Source organism: Chelonoidis abingdonii, chromosome 8 (assembly GCF_003597395.2).
Source record: "Chelonoidis abingdonii isolate Lonesome George chromosome 8, CheloAbing_2.0, whole genome shotgun sequence".
Taxonomy (NCBI): Eukaryota; Metazoa; Chordata; order Testudines; family Testudinidae; genus Chelonoidis; species Chelonoidis abingdonii.
This window is the reverse complement of record NC_133776.1, coordinates 63348780-63366586: the sequence shown is the minus strand read 5'-3', so window position 1 is coordinate 63366586 and position 17807 is coordinate 63348780. Positions and strand designations below refer to the sequence as shown.

At 51.9% G+C, this 17807-nt stretch overlaps 1 protein-coding gene across 1 annotated transcript; it reads right to left on the bottom strand.

The window, feature by feature from the left end:
• Window positions 1-628: 628 nt before the first annotated feature.
• Window positions 629-13875, bottom strand: SLC25A14 (solute carrier family 25 member 14). The gene is made up of 9 exons (XM_032786123.2): window positions 13475-13875; window positions 12424-12571; window positions 11271-11365; window positions 9640-9725; window positions 8551-8646; window positions 5919-6043; window positions 4691-4826; window positions 4047-4127; window positions 629-1100 (listed from the first exon to the last, which is right to left on the bottom strand). Exons 1-9 carry the CDS (start codon window positions 13536-13538, stop codon window positions 1059-1061), a joined length of 873 nt encoding a protein of 290 aa, XP_032642014.1. The 5' UTR covers window positions 13539-13875; the 3' UTR covers window positions 629-1058.
• Window positions 13876-17807: the final 3932 nt, after the last annotated feature.

The following is a 17807-nucleotide window of genomic DNA, read 5'->3' as shown; positions in this document are numbered from 1 at the left end:
TTCGCCTTCCTCTGCACCATGGGACATGGGTCACTTGCTGGAGGATTCTCTGCAGCTTGAGGTCTTCAAACCACAATTTGAGGACTTCAATAACTCAGACATAGGTTAGGGGTTTGTTACAGGAATGAGTGGGTGAGATTCTGTGGCCTGCATTGTGCAGGAGGTCAGACTAGATGATCATGATGGTCCCTTTTGACCTTAAAGTCTATGAGTAAGAGCTGGTTTGGGGAGGCAGAGCAAGGCTGGGTGGCACTCTCTCTCTGCCCTATACACCCCAGACATTCCTCCATGTCCTTAGGGGGGTGCACCCCACAGTTTGGGCACCACTTATTTAGTAGGTAAAGGAGCAGACAGGGAGTCAGGAGTCAAGTTCCATGTCTGACATTCCTAGACTCATACTGTATGTGTCTGGGAAAAACTCCAGGCACTTGGGGCCTGTTTCCCAAGTTAAAGGGGGGGCTGGGGCCCATCACTGGAAGGTGCTATAAAAAGTGCAGTATATATTCTAAGAAAATCAGACATTGCAGCTGCGCTAAATGGTTGCTCCTTTTCCTCTCCAAGGGCAGAGACAGGCCATCTGCTGTGGGACTCACACCACACAAAAGCAACAGACAAACCCAGACAGCCCTATCAATAAATAGTTTAATGAGGTTACAGGTATGCAGGAAAACATGGCCACCCCCACTCCAGCTCCATCTTCTGTCCCACCCATCAGGCAGGGTACAGCAATGTGCACCTGCCCAACCAGCACATACCACACCTGTACTGCAAGGCCACAGCACCTCACTAGTCTTCACAGAAGACACCGCTTCAGGCCCAGACACTGGTACAGTTAATACTTCCCCTAGAACAAACAACCTCTTCCTCTGGCTCCTCTCCACTGCAGGCAGGACGTGCTCCAAGGACCTGATGTTCAGTGGACTGCGGGTCCCAATCCATGCATGCCAAGACATCAAGACACAGGGAGATGAAATGAGTGAAAAAAAGGGGTGGCAACTTCGGGCTGCTCATTCCCAACTGCACGTCTTGGAGGCTGTGCTCGTGGATTGGAGGCAGCCCTAGAACGGGAGTCGCTTAAACTGCTCATATGTGATAAAAAACTGAGGGGCATGTCAAGGAACAGGGCCAACATGGTCATGCAGCCCACCGCCCCACACAAGCTCCTGATGACTCCAGTTGCTGCTGACCAAAGTCTACATGCAGCACGGAAGCCAGAGCAGCTCCACCCTCACAACCAGCGTGGAAATCATCACTGAGCTCCAGTGTCAGTCACTCCAAGGAGCTCCCTCACACTCCACACAGGGCCAGCTGTCTCAGAGATATCCCATAGGTGGGAGCTGCGGACAATTCCCTGGAACCAGGGCTCGCTGGGGCATTCTGAGAGCCTGTGGGCCCCGGTAGAAGCCACTGAAGGGTCTGGGTCACTGGAAGCCCTGCACTGGTGTTTCTAGGGTTAATCTGTAATGTCTGTTAGGGTGCCCACCTCCCACACCACCAGTCCCTTTACAGAACTCTACGGGCACACACTCCCCTTGTGGAAAGGAGCCCCGTTGCAGAGTGGTCACACATTCCTCCACAGACACAACAAGCGTTTCCTCCACCTACACAAAGCCACATTCTGTATGAAGCTATAGGTGCTTGGGCAGTTAAAGCACGATGTGAGAAGCCTGCAGGTAACCTTCTCACTGGGCTACTTAACTGCAAAGAGCTGCCACACATCACTCCCTACCCCTAGGCAGTCAGGGCATAGGGCTTGGCTAGATGCTGTCTCATGGGACAGATTCACAAGCCCAGTGGTGCCTCTCTGCCAATGGCACTGCTACTCCTTCCCACAGCACAAGTACAGTAAGAAACAGTGCTAGTGGTATTAAATCCTGCAGAGGCAACCAAGCTGGGATGCCCCATTCCTCCTCCTCTGAGTTCTAACACTAACCACTTGGAGGGTGGTGAAGGAGTTCCACAGGTTTCCAGCCAGGTGTCTAAGGCTGGCTACACAGCCCATGGCACCGACCCTCCCAGCATGGATGGACACACATGCGCTTGTGGGGCTCATGCTAGCTCTAAAAGGAGCTGCACAGACAGCGCTTGGAAGTTGTGGCTGGGCTGGAGCTCTGGCTCTGAAGCCATTCCTAATAGCCACAATGGGTGTGTTAACAAGGAGCCATAAACTGCAGTGCTTTTAGCATGCTGATTATGCCCAGCTTCACCTGTCACTGCTGCTTGAATACCTGGGCCAGCATCTGGAGGAGACTGGGGTATGGATGAAAGCTAGCTGGCTGAAGCTCAATCCGGACAGGTGTTGCTGGGAGGAAGCAACCCACAGTTATGGCAAGGCCAGTATCTCCCCTATGATTGAGGATGATTGCTGAAGACATGTTACTTGTCTGTGGAATGGGGGCTATGGTGGATGCTCATGTGCTGCTGGATGGTCCCAATGCAGCAGTGACTGGCGTAGCTTGTCCCATCTCCTGGCCAGCTGTAAATGGGTAATTCTCTCAAATATGGACCTTGCTATTGTGATCTAGGCCATTGTCTCCTTAAGCTTGAATTGCTGCAGTTCAATTTACCATGGGGCTGCAACTTCATCTACCTGGAAACTGCTGGCGCACAATGCAGGCCCATTTGCTAAGCAGTGCCACTAGTGGCAGCTCACGATACCACCCTCCATGATCTGCGCTGGCTGCCTATTGAGTTTAACATGTGTTTTGGCCTATAAGGCCCTGAACTGCTTGGGAGCTACCTACTTGAGACACCCCTCTGCCCATTCCCTGCTGCCACCAACAGAGACTCTTGGGCTGGGTGAGCGTTCTCTGTTAGGGCCTCTTTTCTTGCGATCACTCTCTGACAAGGCCCCAATAGCCCTAATATGCTGAGGTTCCAAGGCATACTGCAAAGCCCACCAGTGAGGCAGCGGTGGAAGCAGCTGAGGACAGGTTTGTATGGGAGGAAAGTGCACGGAGATTTTCAGCTCTACTGGTCACATGACTGGTAAGCAAACTGCTGTGGCTGACTGTTATTTTGGCAGCTATGTCTGAATGGTGTAGGACTGCACCCAACAGGCAGGAGTTCTCTAGAGTACACTTCCTGGAACAGGTTAGTCCTGTTGGCTCCATTCCCTGCCACATGCTCACAGAAGGACAGAAAATCTGCAAGGCAAAGTCTGGTGGAATTTCTCCTACAGTAGTGTTAGGGGTCACCACAACACAGCTGAATGCCAACACATGGCATGGCCACACTGCCACTTCCAAGAGAAAAATACCGCCAGAAGCCTTCCTTGAGGGGGCACTAGGACTAGAAACAGCCTGCACATGGGGAAGGGGAGTTGTCGAACCCCAGGGAAGCCCAGCAGAGGGAAGTCTCTAACCCTCCCCAACTGCTGGGACAGGATAGAGGGCTTAGCTGGCCGCCTCTGCCTCTCCAGCACATGTGCTTCCCATACTGGGAAGACACATTTTTCAGAAAAGAAAAAAGGGTCCAGTATGAGGTTGTACAGAGCCTGAGGTACAGGATAACTGCAAACATTTATCTGCAAACAGTGCCTGTTCCAATCACCTGTCCCATGCATCCCAAGGCTTTCCCCAGACTTCATCCCAAAAGCAGGGGCCTGCCCAGAGACTGCCAGCCCCAAAGCACTCAGAACAGATATGGGGACCCTCAAACAAAGCAGTTCAGGGTACTCACTCTAATGAAGGTTCTTTACAATTATGAAGCCATAGCAGAACTCCCTACTCTTGTGACACAACTGGGATAAAGGAGTAGCCACTCAGCAGACTACATTAGAAGCTACAAAGCGCCCCCTGCTGGTTTCTTGGCCATACAGTAGGTTACAGCTGCACTGTATCCTGCACGATCACTGTCCATGAAGGGCAGGGAGTACATCTGAGCGGGCCACTGCAGGGAAGACAGAGCCATGACTTGATTTGGTTAATGGAGACAATGGTACCTGTCTAGAGCAAGAACCATTTCTGCCTTGCGTAGTTCTTTATGTCCTGGCCTTTCTCCAGCTAGCTGCACCCACACTGTCACCCAGTCACTCTAAAGGATACAATGATATTCCAAGGGCCAAGCCGGAGCCAGTTGGGCCAGAACCCTTTATAGAGTGCAAAGAAGCCCTCACTCTTCCATGTCTGGAGAAGAGAGAGACAGTGACCATGAAATGCTCCCCAAGCTCCTGATCACGTGCACAATGAAACAGGGTGCTTTCTGCTGCAATGACTCCAGTAGTTGCTCTTGCCCATTCCTGACGAGACAAATGTGGCCTCCCCTCCCCGCGTACAATGTAGCATCCTCCAATACAGAACAACTCCAGTTTAACTGGGCTGGTCCAAGGCAAGATGTTCTTCTCAAAGTGCTGCTCTAAGAATTAGTTCAGGGCAGTTCTCTGCCCTGTATACAGGGGGTCAGACTAAAGGACGAAAGGTCCCTTCTGGCCTTGGAATCTATTACTAAGATCTTGGGCAGTCCCTGCTCTGACTGTCTCTCCCACTACTCCCAGAGTCCCATTTCACAGGAGCAGACCCAGGGGACAGCTCCTTAAGTCCATGTTTATTGCACTGCAAGACACTCCCTGAGAAGAATGCTCCATGGTTGGTGCCTTTTGCTGCAGGGATCAGAATCACATGTGACATCAGAACCTGTTCAGGCTCAACTGGCTGTGACCCCACTTGCCCAACACTATCTGGCTTCTTACCTTTACTAGACCATCCAGTGTGCCTTTATAGAGCTCCACACTCCCCACTATTGCCCTCTGGTTCATCATCCGCGTTCGCACCACGTCCACTGGGTTGGAGGCAATGGCTCCGGCCAGCCCACAAGTAAAACTGGAACTAAATGCATCAGAGCATTACAGGCTGCTCTGGGCCCAGGCTGGTGACATGCCTCAGACAGACCTGAGGGCACAGAGAGAGCACTCCCCACAAGAACATAGTGAAGCTAATTTTTTTTGCTCAATCCGCTCTCATGCTTTCTGTTGCCATCCAGAAACCCACGGTGCAGGCAAGATGCACACACTATCACTAGGGCAGGAGAAGCACATTTATCATAGCAACCACCTCTTAAATGCAAGTTCCAGAGGTTGTAATGCCCCATGGCACTGGAGATGTTTCAAGCCTCTCCTAAACCTGGCCTCAGGGACAAGCTGCAGTTTCTTGCCATGACCCATGGAGATCTGCCAAGAACTGTGGCACTGCAGTCATGGCAGGTGGGTTTGGGAAACCTGTGGGGGCTGAATTCAAGGACGGGGTGCAGGGTTGGTGTTGGGGATGCTTCTGCAGAGTGAGTGCTGCAAGAGCAGAAGACCCACATTGAGAATGGCAGTGGGGTAGAGCAAGGAAAAAGCAACCATGTTGCTACTCCCCTCCCTTGTCTTGCTCTCATTGTACCCTGGTGATTTCCTCCCTCCAGCCATGTGGTGCAAACTCAGTGGGTGCCCCATACCACCCCCATCTAAGAAACCCTGACAAAAGAATCATCCCACTGAACCACTCTGCAGCAACAGCCTAGAATCAGAAGCCAGGGCAGAGGAGGAATGGGGAATAAAGTAGCTAGGAATGCAGCAGCTCATTTCACATGCTCTGCAGAATTCCTGTCCCCCAACTCCCTTCATCTCTCCTCCTGTAAGTCCCACTGGGATTCTAGCTAGGAGATCTGCACCCCCTACTGCCCATGTGCCAGGCAGCTGAACTGCTCTCTGTAGACCCCCCCAAGAAGTGGATGCCACGGCAAAGCTGCAGTCCTTGCCCCTTGAGTTGGATCTAGCCAAGCTGCTGGCATTGTATTCAGCATAACCAGGAACTCGTCAAGAGTTAACACCATAGGCTGCACTGCACAGTTACATCCTGCCCTTCTCCAGCAGGTCTGACTGGCAATGCCTAGCCTCACTGGATCCAAAGAGAGCAGAGGGCATTGCAGGTACTCACATGAAGTGGGAAAGGATCGTATCCCCCATGAACCCTGAGAGGATCAGGTGCTTCTTGGTGATGTCATACACTGGCAGCTCCACTCCAACCACAATGGCAGCTCTCTGCGCTGTGGGGACTACACCCTACCAAACACAAACACTCAATTTACCACTGGAAGCAGGGCCCCCTTCCCTCCTAAACACTCTGCAAAGCCCTCCCATGGCAGTCAGCCCTGCAGCCCACAGACCAGGCCTTCTGGCTGCCTCCCCTAGTTCACCAGCTGCAATTACCCTTGAATAAGGGAATCCTGCTTTATCTTGGTTTTACTCTCAGAGCCCTCCTCCCTTTGGGCATGACTTCCTTTTCTGGTTTTAAAGAGTTATGCTCCCTCCAGCCTGGTATCACTTTACTAGCGACATGAATTGTGTGTCCTGCCACTCTGCCCCCTGGCCTGTAGCCTGGGTGGATCAGGCTCCTCGCCTGCCCCTTGAGACCCCAGCTGAAGCTCTCAAATCACTCAACTTCTCCCACTGGGCAGCACCTAACAAAACTAGATGCCAGCAGAGATTAACCAGAAACAAGATGCAGCTATGCAGGGGCCATGTCCTTCCTGTCAGCATGGCAGGGAGGTGCTAGGACCCCAGTTTCTGTTGCACAAACGCCTATGATCTGAGAGTCCTTCATGTTTCATTAGACTTGCAAAAGCTGGGCTGAGCTGGCAGAAGGTTGCTCTGGCCTGGGAACAGGTTATAAAACAGCTGAAGGAAACAAGAGTAAGTTGGAAAGAGCCACCTGAACTGACTGCAAAGCAAACCTCAAGGACTCCAAACAGGTGACCCATTTTCACAACAATGGATGAGAAATTCCTGGGTCAGAGAAAAACCATGGGCAATGGACTGGCAAAGTAGATGGGACAGTGATGGCTGCCCCTTCTGGGCACTGCAGAGAAGTGTAAGGGCATCAATGTCCTGGAGGCCACTATATCACCCAAAGGAAAACCCTTTGGCCTGAGGATGCTGGGCGAATTCTTCAGTACATCCAGCTGGCAAACAGGCCAATGAGGAGATGCAGCTCTCAGACTACACCAAACTGCAATGACCTTAGGGAGGCTGATTTAAGAATCCCACTGCCCATCCCTCATGAGCTGTTTCATGTCTACTCTCTTCCCTATCTTCTTCGGCTTCTGTGTAACTATTTCCAAACTTGGTCAGGTCCAGTATGACAAGCTGAGGCAGCACAAGCAGGCTCACCTCAGCACAAAGGAGAGATGGCAGGAGGTGGCCAGAGCTTGCCAGCTCTTAGACCAGGAGAGTGAGCTGAGGCCAGGGCTAGCATGCACCCATTTGTGACTGACCTGACTGTGTATTGTATCCTGCCTGCAGCACGTGTCCGTGAGACACATGTTTTCCTTTCTTTTCTATCCTCTCTTCCCTCTCGTGTGCGTTCCTCTAGAGAGCAGGAATAATCTTAACAGTAACCACTGAGCCAAAACCAACAGTGGAGATACTCCTTACCCTGTCTCTCCCTTCCAGCTGAGGAGGCTTTGGAGTAAGTGAGCAACTTAGGAATGTATCTTCCCTCTGAAAGATTGTACTGAATGCAAGGAAGAGATAAAGGGGAACGCTCCATTTGGGAAAGCCATCTGACTTGGGAATCCCAGTATTGGAGCTCTCTCCAGTTTGGGTTTGCTGGTTGAAGTTCATGGAAGGATTTCTATGGTGAGGTCACTATAGTAAAAGCAGGCCCAAGTATCTTATCACAAACCCCAAGCAGTGCAGCTAACTCCTCAACGCACTAACAGTAACAAGTGGGCTCTAAAGAATCTAACACTTTTAAGCTCAGGATCCTTTCTTCACAATCTGCCCTTCCAGCAGTCCCCAGGAAGCTGCCATCCTGCTGTCATTCATACACACAAGGCAGATTTCAGATAACAAGGGATAGGGGGTCTCAGGCTGGACACGAGGCAGAGCTGAAGCTGCTGTAGAACATTAAATTGTGGATTTTCTTGCCTTAAAACAATTTGTGTCTTTATATTGAAGTGTTCTGGTGAGGACATTCAAGGGAAACACTCGCTGACATTGAGAATTCCTCCTCCTGATGGCATGCTCAGCCTCAGGATTCCATGAGGAGGCTACGAACTATTCTGCTGAGCTCTGCAGACTCCTCCCCACTAACCTCACAAGGGTGTGCTCAAAACCCACTCAGAGATACCCAGGCTGAGTCACTCTTCAAGAGGTGAGCTAGAGGGAAGAACAAAGAGTCCTGCAGAGAGAAGCAAACTGCCTGACCCTGCTCCACATGTTAACTATTCTGCAGCTGTACATTCTGGGAAAGGGGGAAGGTTTTGGAGAAGACTGCACTCTGTGCATGAGGGTACCTGCCCCATTCACATCCTGTTTGTGTCCCAATCCAGCACATACACAGAGTGACCCTAGCCACAGTTTCCCCATGGACAGCAGACAAAACAGCAAGGTTGCTCCTGTTCTTGGCCCGTTCACTCTCCAGGTGCTTCACTTACGCCAAGTGATAGCAGCACACCGGGATCAGAAGGTGAACTCACCACCTGGCTTTAGTCAGCAAATGGCAGCTGAGCAAGCAGCCTACTCTTCTGCTGCTTAAGTAGAAAGGACTCTCAGCAGTGGGTGCTTACCCTCCAGAGCCCCCGCGTGCCTTCCTGCTGGTAGATATCGATGAAGCTGCCAATCATGCCCCCCTGGAATAAGCTGCCTTGTGCCTGCATTCGAATCTGAAATGAAGGGACAGATTCTATCACGTAGCAGTGGCTGCCCGGCAGAGTTATGTCAACATACAGATTCAGCTCCAATCTAGGAAGGGAAAAATAGCTAAGTATAGTAGAGCAACATCCAACTGCCAAGTTGAAGAGTTATTCAGGGGCCACGAATGTGAATCTGGAGGAGTGGCTAGCAGGTCGCAGCACCACGAAAATGACAACGGACTGGAGAGGGCAGGACCTTATAGGACTAGCTAATAGACCTCAGTGCTCAGAAGTCAGACAAAGAACAAAGCCAGGGAGGCCATTTCTTTTTTCAAACAGGCTGAGCTCCATGTGAATTCAACCAAAAGAGATTCTCCCAGATGAGGCCCCCTGGACCTAGCACCAGAACAAAGAACAGGCCAGCCTGGGCTCTGCAGTCACTCTGCAGGACTGGAGTAATGGGGGGTTACAGATCAGAATGGAGGTGCCTCACCAGAGCTGCGTGTAGTGGCCATGGGAAAGAGGGGAGAAGGCTTGTGGCATGCCTGGCTACTGGCCAGCACTCTTAGCCTTCTTGGGGGGAAGATAGCTCAGTGATTTGAGCACTGGCCTGCTAAACCCAGGGTTGCAAGTCCAGTCCTTGAGAGGGCCACTTAAGTATCTAGGGCAAAAATCAGTACTTGGTCCTGCTAGTGAAGGCAGGGGGCTGGACTCGATGACCTTTCAGAGTCCCTTCCAGTTTTATGAGATAGGTATAACTCCATATATTATATTATTAGCCCTTTGCGCAGTTCACCCAGTGCTTCGGCTCCAGAGCATCTTTCACCACAGAGCTCAGCAGCTGCATTTTCCATCTCCTTCCAACACCATACTTTTTTTCTACCCCCAAGCCAAAGCCTGGCCAGTGGCTTGAAGGGCAGTCTGCTCCAGCTGGAAGACATGCTGCTTTAAAGGAAAGAATCAGTTTAATCATATCAGGACTTGGCCCAGCAGGGATGGTCCCACAAAACAGGCACCTCTTACCTTCAGCACATCTGTTGGGTTGGCCAGCGTGGACGAGATCACCCCTGAAACCACCCCACAGATCATGTTGATTAGCAGCGTCTCATCTGCAATCAGGCAGGGGGAAAGAAGGTCAGAGCCCAGAGATGGTAATGCAGGGACCTAACAGAGAAACTGAAAAGCTTTGGGACGGAAAAGATGGAAAAAGTCCAGCTACCAATGCAGAGAGCGAAGCTGTGGGGTGCAGAGACCAACCAATCAACTGTAAGCTGTTGACAAACCTGCCCCCTAGCTGCCAGGGCCCGAAGGCAGTGGCAGGGATGTTGGGGCTTCAGCAGTATTCCGCAGAGGAGAAGACAGTCTCTGAACTCATAGCCTGGCAGATCAGGACAGAGGTAGATTGCCAAGCACCTCATTTCTAGACATAATTATATGTAATTTCAACTTCCCCAATGGCACTGTATTTGCAAATGATTTTTGGGTCATCCAGTGCTGAAGAGCTTTGAGCTGGAAACACACACAGGGCAGAGACTGGACAGCCCAGACAGAGTGGGTTAGGAGCAATTAGTTCAGAAGGAAAAGCCTCCAGGCCCAGAGTTAGAGCAGTGGTTATACTGGAAAAGGGCAATGGTACTGACCGCAGCACTCTCCAGAGGAGACCAGGCCACTGGCAGCCCCAGCCCTGCAGGGAAACAAACATTCAGGACTCAGTACCAAGCTGGAAGTGCTGCAGCAGCAAATGGAAACAGACAACTTGTGACCCAATTCACATTCCATGGAGTCAGATGCAGAGAAGGATCATCATTTGTTAGTTAGGGCAGCATCTGGGACTGCATTCTATGACTGTGGGCAAGTCCTTCCTCGTCAGTAACTCAGGGGCCCACCTCTTGAGGTGGGGACTGTGAGTCAAATCCATCAGGGTTTGCCAAACACTCAGAGCTTTTTGAGAGAAACACCATTAGATTTTTATTGCTTCAGTGGATAGGTGGGGAGAGTGGAGATCCCGTGGCCTGCCCCAGAGCAGCCAGGAAAGTACATCTCAGGACTGTTAACACATGCCCAGCTCTGGAAGAAGGGAGAAGACACAGAGCTAAGGGGATGATAATCTCTGAGCAATGGCACTGGGACTCAAAGCCTCTGGCAGGGAGATGGGAAAGGTTAGTTAACCAAGCCTTAAACTGCTGCTGTGTGGGGGGCAGTCGGCTTTGTCCTGAAGGCAGCTGGGAAACTGCAATGATAAATAAGAATCAGATACTTTGAGGAAGGCGAGGTGTTATCCAGGCCTCAATTCTGCAACTGCAAAATGGGGATAATTCTTCCTTTCCCCACCCTTTTTTCTGTTTAGATGGGGAGCACTTGGGGACCGGGCCTGCCTCTCATGTGAGTCTGAGTAGCAACCAGCACATTGAGACCTCTATCAGCTATCATTACATTTAAAAAAAACAAAAACAAAAAAAAATCAAGTTATCCCCAGCGTTGGGACAGCAGGAAACGGAACACACCTCAGCTTCTTTGAAATTCAGTAGCTGGGCAGGGTAGAGAAGGGAAAGAACCAAGATATGGAATGACCGGGGGCTGGCCTGAAGATTTCACATTGTGCCCTTTGTGACAGTTCCACAGATATCTCAACATGAGGCTTCACTGACACTGACCTTCTAAGTGATCTACAAACAGCCGCTTCAGGCTCTGGTAAATGCCAATCTTTATGGTGCCATAAGATGCCTGTCTCAGCAATGCAGGAGCAATCCTGCAAGGGCAAACACACACAAGATCTGGTTACATGCTGCACAGCCTGCCAGCACCACTATGCTCCTGCAGGCTCCAGCATACTCACTCCCCCTCAGATACAGGCTCCAGTATGTACAGCTCATGTAATATGCACACCTGTTGTGGGATCCCGTGCACTGACAAGGGAGCTCAGCATCACAATACCTCCATGGATTTGAGAATAGGTCAAGACCAGAATAGCAGAGGATGCTGCAGGGTAAGGGATAAGCCCTTCAACAGGATGGGCTCATACAGATCCTGCCTGCACTGCGAGTGGCTCATGGGAGAATTACTAGTTCAAAGCTTATTGAGTGCCAAACTCAACCCATCTGAATATGAAGAAAAGGAGAAGGGACTTGCTTGTCCGCATTCTAGTGCCTGACACAAAACTGCTTCGAAGGGGCTTTTACAAGACATTCAGCAAGGAGACAGAATTACCCCCTACTTCCCCATCTTTATGTCACTGTTATACGGACAGCGGCTCCCAAGAGGTGGCCAGCTATCACACCCACGCCTAATGCCAGTGAGAGGCAAAGTGCTGTCTGAGAAGTATGACTTTGCACATACTTGGCATGGCATGGGGATGGACTGGCAACACACCTCCAAAAGAGCCAGACCCAAATACGTTTAGACTATAGCAGCCTAGCAGACTTTTGGAGAAAGAGCAAAGAGGCTTGGCCTGCCTCCCTCTTCTTCTTCTCTGGGACTTCCTGGGTCTTTATTTGGATATTTGAGACCCATACATCATCTTGGGAAACTGATCAAACAGACTAGCTGCTGGAGAGTCCAAGGACTAGAACGAGTTCCACCTAGACTTGCAGTGACAGGCTGCGTTCCCAGGCTTTTTGACCAACATTCAGTAGAAAAGATGTGGCAGTGGCTCAGTGTGGGAAAAGGGAGAGCACATGGCCACAGGTCAGACTGTAGTCCTCTCCCCGAAGGATGGAGCAGGGCAAGGTGCGTGGGATAGGAGACTCTGCACACATAGGATATCAAGCAGAGAGCCTTTTGCTGGGAAAAAGAGGCATCAGACCTTACCCAGAATAGAGAGCCAAAATCCCCTCCTCCTTATAGATGCGGAACAAGGCATGGAACATGCCCCGGTACTTGATCTCTCGGAAGCGAGCATCAATGCTTTGACCTTGCACTTGGAGGCGCGTTTTGGTGAGGTCCACAGGAAAAGTCCCTACAAATGGAGAAAGGCTCCAGTCAGGCTGCAGTCCCTGCAAGGTGAGGGGGAACAACACCCCAGGAAACAGACTAGCACCCGTCAGGTCTCTGGCGCCCAGAGGGCCAGCCCCTCAAACAAGTCTCTTGCATTAAAAAGCTCAGGCTGCACAGAGTAAAGTCACACGAAGAGGCTGCCTCCCATCCCACCTTCTCTGTGCCACTGGCACAAGGACAGGTACTTAATGTTACAAGACCAGAAGCAATCATTGTGATGGTCAGACTGGCTTCTTGCACAACACAGGCTAGAGAACTTCACCCAATAATTCCTGTATTGAAAATAACAACGTGTGTAAACTAGAGCAGCTCTTTCTAAAAAGAAAGATCCAGCCTTGACTGAAAAACTGGGGTAGGGCATTCATCTTTGGAAAGCTGGCCCCATGGCTAATTGCCCTTACTGTAAAAATGTGCCCCGCATTTCCGGTCCGAGTTTATCTAGCTTTCAGCCACTAGAGCTTGTTCTGCCTTTGTCTGCTATGACACAGAGGTCTCTGCTGCCAAACATCTTCCCACACGAGTGCATGTGGTATCTTAAGTATCAGAGGAGTAGCTGTGCTAGTCTGGATCTGTAAAAGCGGCAACTGTCTCTGGGGCGAGCTACAGAGATCCTGCTCCTGCAGTCTGCCGCGGGAAGGCGGGTTTGCCAGACCAGCCTCAAATCGGTCTTGTAACTTCTCTCTGCAAACACCCTCTCCGAAGCGTGCAGCCCTACAGACCCAACGCCACCCCATGGTCTGCTCACGCTCTCCCCCGCAGCGCGACCCCGGGAGTCCAGCTCAGCGCCTCGCCCGCCGGGAGGGGCGCAGTTCCCCGCCCTGGCAAACCCCCGGGGCACAACCCAGAGGCGCGCCCCGCGCCTCACCGAACTCGGCCACCAAGGAGGCCAGCCCGCCGTACACGAAGGGTTTCCAGTTCAGCGCGGACATCGCATGGCGGAGCGGGGCCTGGGACGGACACGGGACTTCACGTCACGACGGCGCGCCCCTGAAACAGACCGGTAACAGGCTATGGAGAACAGACTCGGCGCGGCGATAGACGCGCGTGCGCGGGGCGGGGTTCCCGCGAGAGAAGCTGGGGGCGGGGATAGGGCGTCCTTCGGTCGCGCCTTCTGGACGCACAGCTGCGCGAGCGACGCCGCCGAGCAGTGACGTGAGCGACCGCTAGCCGGAGATCAGCGACGTCCGGCTTGTTGCCCCCTTGGTGCAGCCGGGTCACGCGGGCGCTGCCTGTTTCGATTGGACGGTGTCCCTTGGCCCAGCGTGGTGACGCACAGACGCCAATCCCCGCCCAGCGTCGTGACGCACGGACCCCGATTCCGCTTCCTAGGGCTTGGGCGGGTTTTACTTTTTTGACCCAATCAGGTTTGTTATGGGCGGTTGTCTTGGCAACGCGCTCGGCATGACTGTCCAGACGGGTCGGGCGATCCCCGGACTGGCTGCGTTGTTGCTCCGAATCCGGGGACTCCTGGCCCTACTGCCTGCGCAGCCTGAGGGCGAGTGTCGCGTGAAGCCGCCTTTGTGCGTGAGGCAAAGGGGAGAAATCCCGCCCCTCGCCCGCGCGGTCAGCGCCGGGGGTCAGACCGGCCTGGGCACAGCGACGGCCCGGAAGGGCGCGCTCCCCCCCTGCGCAGGGGCAGATCCACCCCTGCCCGGCGTCTCTCCAGGTTTGTGTTGCCGCGCTAGCTGGTGCAGCCAGGGAACCTCTTCGCCCCAGGCAGCAGGGATCGGCCTGGCCTTTCTAGGCCCGCTGTAATGTCTGGCCCTACCTCTGCGCCCGGCTGGCTGAAGCCAAACCCACCTAGGAAGGGTGCCAAATGTGATTCAAGTGGAGGGGGGAACATGGTCCTGGGAGACAAATCACTACTGCAGTGATGTGAGACGGGCAGCAGGGCCGGTGTAACGGGAGGGTTGCTCAAAGTGTCGTTACACCGGCTTTAGGGAATGCAGTGTCCAATGCAAACAGTTTCGACGGGGCCCTGGCAGGGATGATTTAAAAAAAAAGTGGGGCTTGTACTCACCGGGCGGTGCTCTGAGTGTTTGGTGGCACTTTGGTGGCAGGTCCTTTGTTCACTCCAGGTCTTTGGTGGCACTGAAAGACCTGCTGCTGAAGTGCCACCGAAGACCTGGAGCGAGCAAAGTACCCGTCATTGAAGTGCCACCGAAGACCCAGGGCGCCGTCGGGTGAGTAAAAATTAAAAAGGTGCCTCTAGCCAGGAAAGGGATTCTCACTGGGCGCAGGGCCCGATTCGGGGGAATTGGTCGAATAGGCCTAAAGCCAGCACTGACTGGCAGTACATTGGCACAAGAGTACTGTAGAAACCCATTCTGCAAGGGGTCCAGGGCCAACAGAAGCAGGACTTGCTGCCATTCTAGATGGTGTGGCACCCATGAGTAGTGGGTCACAAGCTAAATATGAATCAACAATGTAATGCTGTTGCAAAAAAAGCAAATATTCTGGGATGTATTAGCAGAAGTGTTGTAAGCAAGACATGAGAAGTAATTCGTCTGCTCTGATTAGGCCTCCGAAAGCGGAGTATCATGTTCAGTTCTGGGTTCCACCTTTCAGGGAAGATGTGGACAAATTGGAGAGAGTCCAGAGAAGAACAATAAAAATGATTAATGGCCTAGAAAACATGACCTATGAAGGAAGATGGAAAAAAATAGTTTTTTTTTATTATCTCAAAAACAAAGTGTTGATAAATGTTATAGTGAAATGCTTGACCACAAAATGAAGTGAAGTCCTTTTTAAACTAAGTGCCCTGATTAGCTAGCCTGTCCTAATTGATTCTAGCAGTTTCTTAATTGGCTCCAGGTGTCTTAATTAGTTCTAGCAGGTTCCTGATTAGTGCAGCCCCCTGCTCTGGTCATTCAGGGAACAGAAAACTAGTGATCCAGTGACCAGTAAATTTCCCCTCTACCAGACTCTTGTACCCCACTGGTCTGGGTCTGTCACACACACACATTTTTTAAAGAAACCAAACAACTAATGTCAGATTTATTGCTATAAGCCAATAAGAATATACTACAGGAAAATGGTATCACATTGAACCTATCTTCATTAATGCACCTTGTACAGCATTGTTACATTCACCTTATGCAGCAGGTGTGCTCCCAGAGTTACACCTCTCAAGCCATCTTTTAATACCCTACCTGTTTACAGTTAAAAGGTACGTTATATGCAGGGCTGGTGCAAACACTAGGCAAACTAGGCAGCCGCCTAGGGTGCCGAGATTTGGGGGGTGCCAAAAAGTGGTGCCTAAAAATAGGACCAGATAGCAACGAAGACACAGGCTGCAGATTGCAGACTGTAGGGAGGATGTAGGTAAGAACCATGCTCCCAATGAATTGCTCTTCTGCTATTTAGGTCTTAGCTACACTTGAGAGTTACAGTGCTGGTTGTGGCTTTACAGCGCTGTAACTCACTCCCTGTCCGCACTGGCAAGGCACATACAGCGCTGTATCTCCCTGGCTACAGCGCAGCATGTACTCCACCTTGATGAGAGGAATAAAGAGTGCAGCACTGGGGTGCCATTGTAAACAGTGATTACTCTTACTACGCTGTAACTGACCTCCGGAACCTTCCCATAATTCTTTTACGTAAAGATTACACTCTTTGTTTTGTTGTGATGCCACTGTTTGTTTTGTTGTAAACTTGGGGCTCCCGGAGCTGCTTATCCAAAAAACAAACACAGCTCCTGTTTGCAGTGAATGAGGCAGGGAGATCCCTTTGGAATGTCCACAGCTAGTGTCCGCTTGAGGAGAGAAGGGGGTGGGGGGGGGTCTGTTTTGGAGCAGCTGCTTATCTGGCCTGTGAGGAAAAAAACAAAGAGGGCTATTTGCATTTAGTGAATGAGAGAGGGGTGAGGGAAGGGGTTGGCACTTGGAAGGCAGGGAGCTGACACAGTGTCAGCTGTAAAAATCCACTCTCTCTCTTTCCCCCATGCTCCCTGTCACACCCCACCCCACTCTTTTGAAAAGCATGTTGCAGCCACTTGAACGCTGGGATAGCTGCCCATAATGCACCACTCCCAACACTGCTGCAAATGTGGCCACAACAGTGCACTGGTAGCTGTTAGTGTGGCCACACTGCAGTGCTTTCCCTACACAGCTGTACGAAGACAGCTTTAACTCTCAGTGCTGTACAGCTGCAAGCGTAGCCATACCCTAGACAGCCAGCAATTAGGGAAATCCTTTGATTAGATCGCAGACTATAGGGAGGACATGTGTGATAAGAACCACACTCCCAATGAAGTGCTCTCCAATGCCTGCCATTTAGGAAGCCAGTGAAGTCCTTTGATTGTGAATCGATAATTGTACAAATTGCTGTGTTGGTAGGTACACCATTACAGTACTAGCTTCTGTCTTGTAGATTGCACAGCAGCAGTCAGAGAGTGGAGCAGCTTGCAGAGGGAAGTGTTAAACCCCTCACTGGGGCTGAGCTGTGCTGTCAGTATGGTGCATTCGGGGCCGACTTGCACGTGGCATGCTCCTCGGAGAGTGGGCTGCAGGATTTCCAGGGCAGAGGCTCTGCTCCCTGGGGAGAGAAGGGAGGAAGGCCCTGGCTGGCAGCTCTGCAGGCTCTCTTGCGTGGAGGGGCAGCTAAGCCACTTTAACCCACCTCCCTGCGCCCCAGCTTTCTACCCTCCCATCCCGACCCTACTTTGGCATCAGGGCTGCACACTCTCTGCCTTCACAGTCCTGCTCTCCAGTGGAGCAAAAGCCCAGCATTCAACTCCCCAGTCTGGGCGCAGGACGGACTGGTGAAGACAAAGCAGGCCACATGCTCCCATTGCCCTGTTCCAAGTGCACTTGGCCCGCTGCTGCGGCATGCCAGGGACTGGAGAAGATAGTGCCCATTTCACCTTGCGGCTCTTTGAATCCTACCTCACTCACCGCCCCCTTCCACACCCAATCCCGGTCCGCTTTCCTTCCCCTCCCCAGCCAAACCCAATCCTCCCAGGGACTGAACCCGGTCTGCTTCCCTTGCACTCCCCAGCCAAACCTGAACCCCCACTGACTGAACCCAGTCTGCTTCCCTTCCCCACCTAACTCAATTCCCCACTGACTCAACCCAGTCTGCTTCCCTTCCCCTCCACAGCCAAACCCGATCCTCCCAGTGACCAAACCCGGTCTGCTCCCCTTGCACTCCCCAGCCAAACCTGAACCCCCACTGACGCGAACCCAGTCTGCTTCCTT

Excerpts from the sequence above, each read along its gene's own strand:
- SLC25A14 (XM_032786123.2), bottom strand. The coding sequence starts at position 13,538 with ATGTCCGCGCTGAACTGGAAACCCTTCGTGTACGGCGGGCTGGCCTCC. Across the intron at positions 11,366-12,423 it reads ATTTTGGCTCTCTATTCTGG|GATTGCTCCTGCATTGCTGA; the intron begins GTAAGGTCTGAT and ends TTGCCCTTGCAG. Across the intron at positions 6,044-8,550 it reads GCACGCGGGGGCTCTGGAGG|GGTGTAGTCCCCACAGCGCA; the intron begins GTAAGCACCCAC and ends TGTGTTTGGTAG.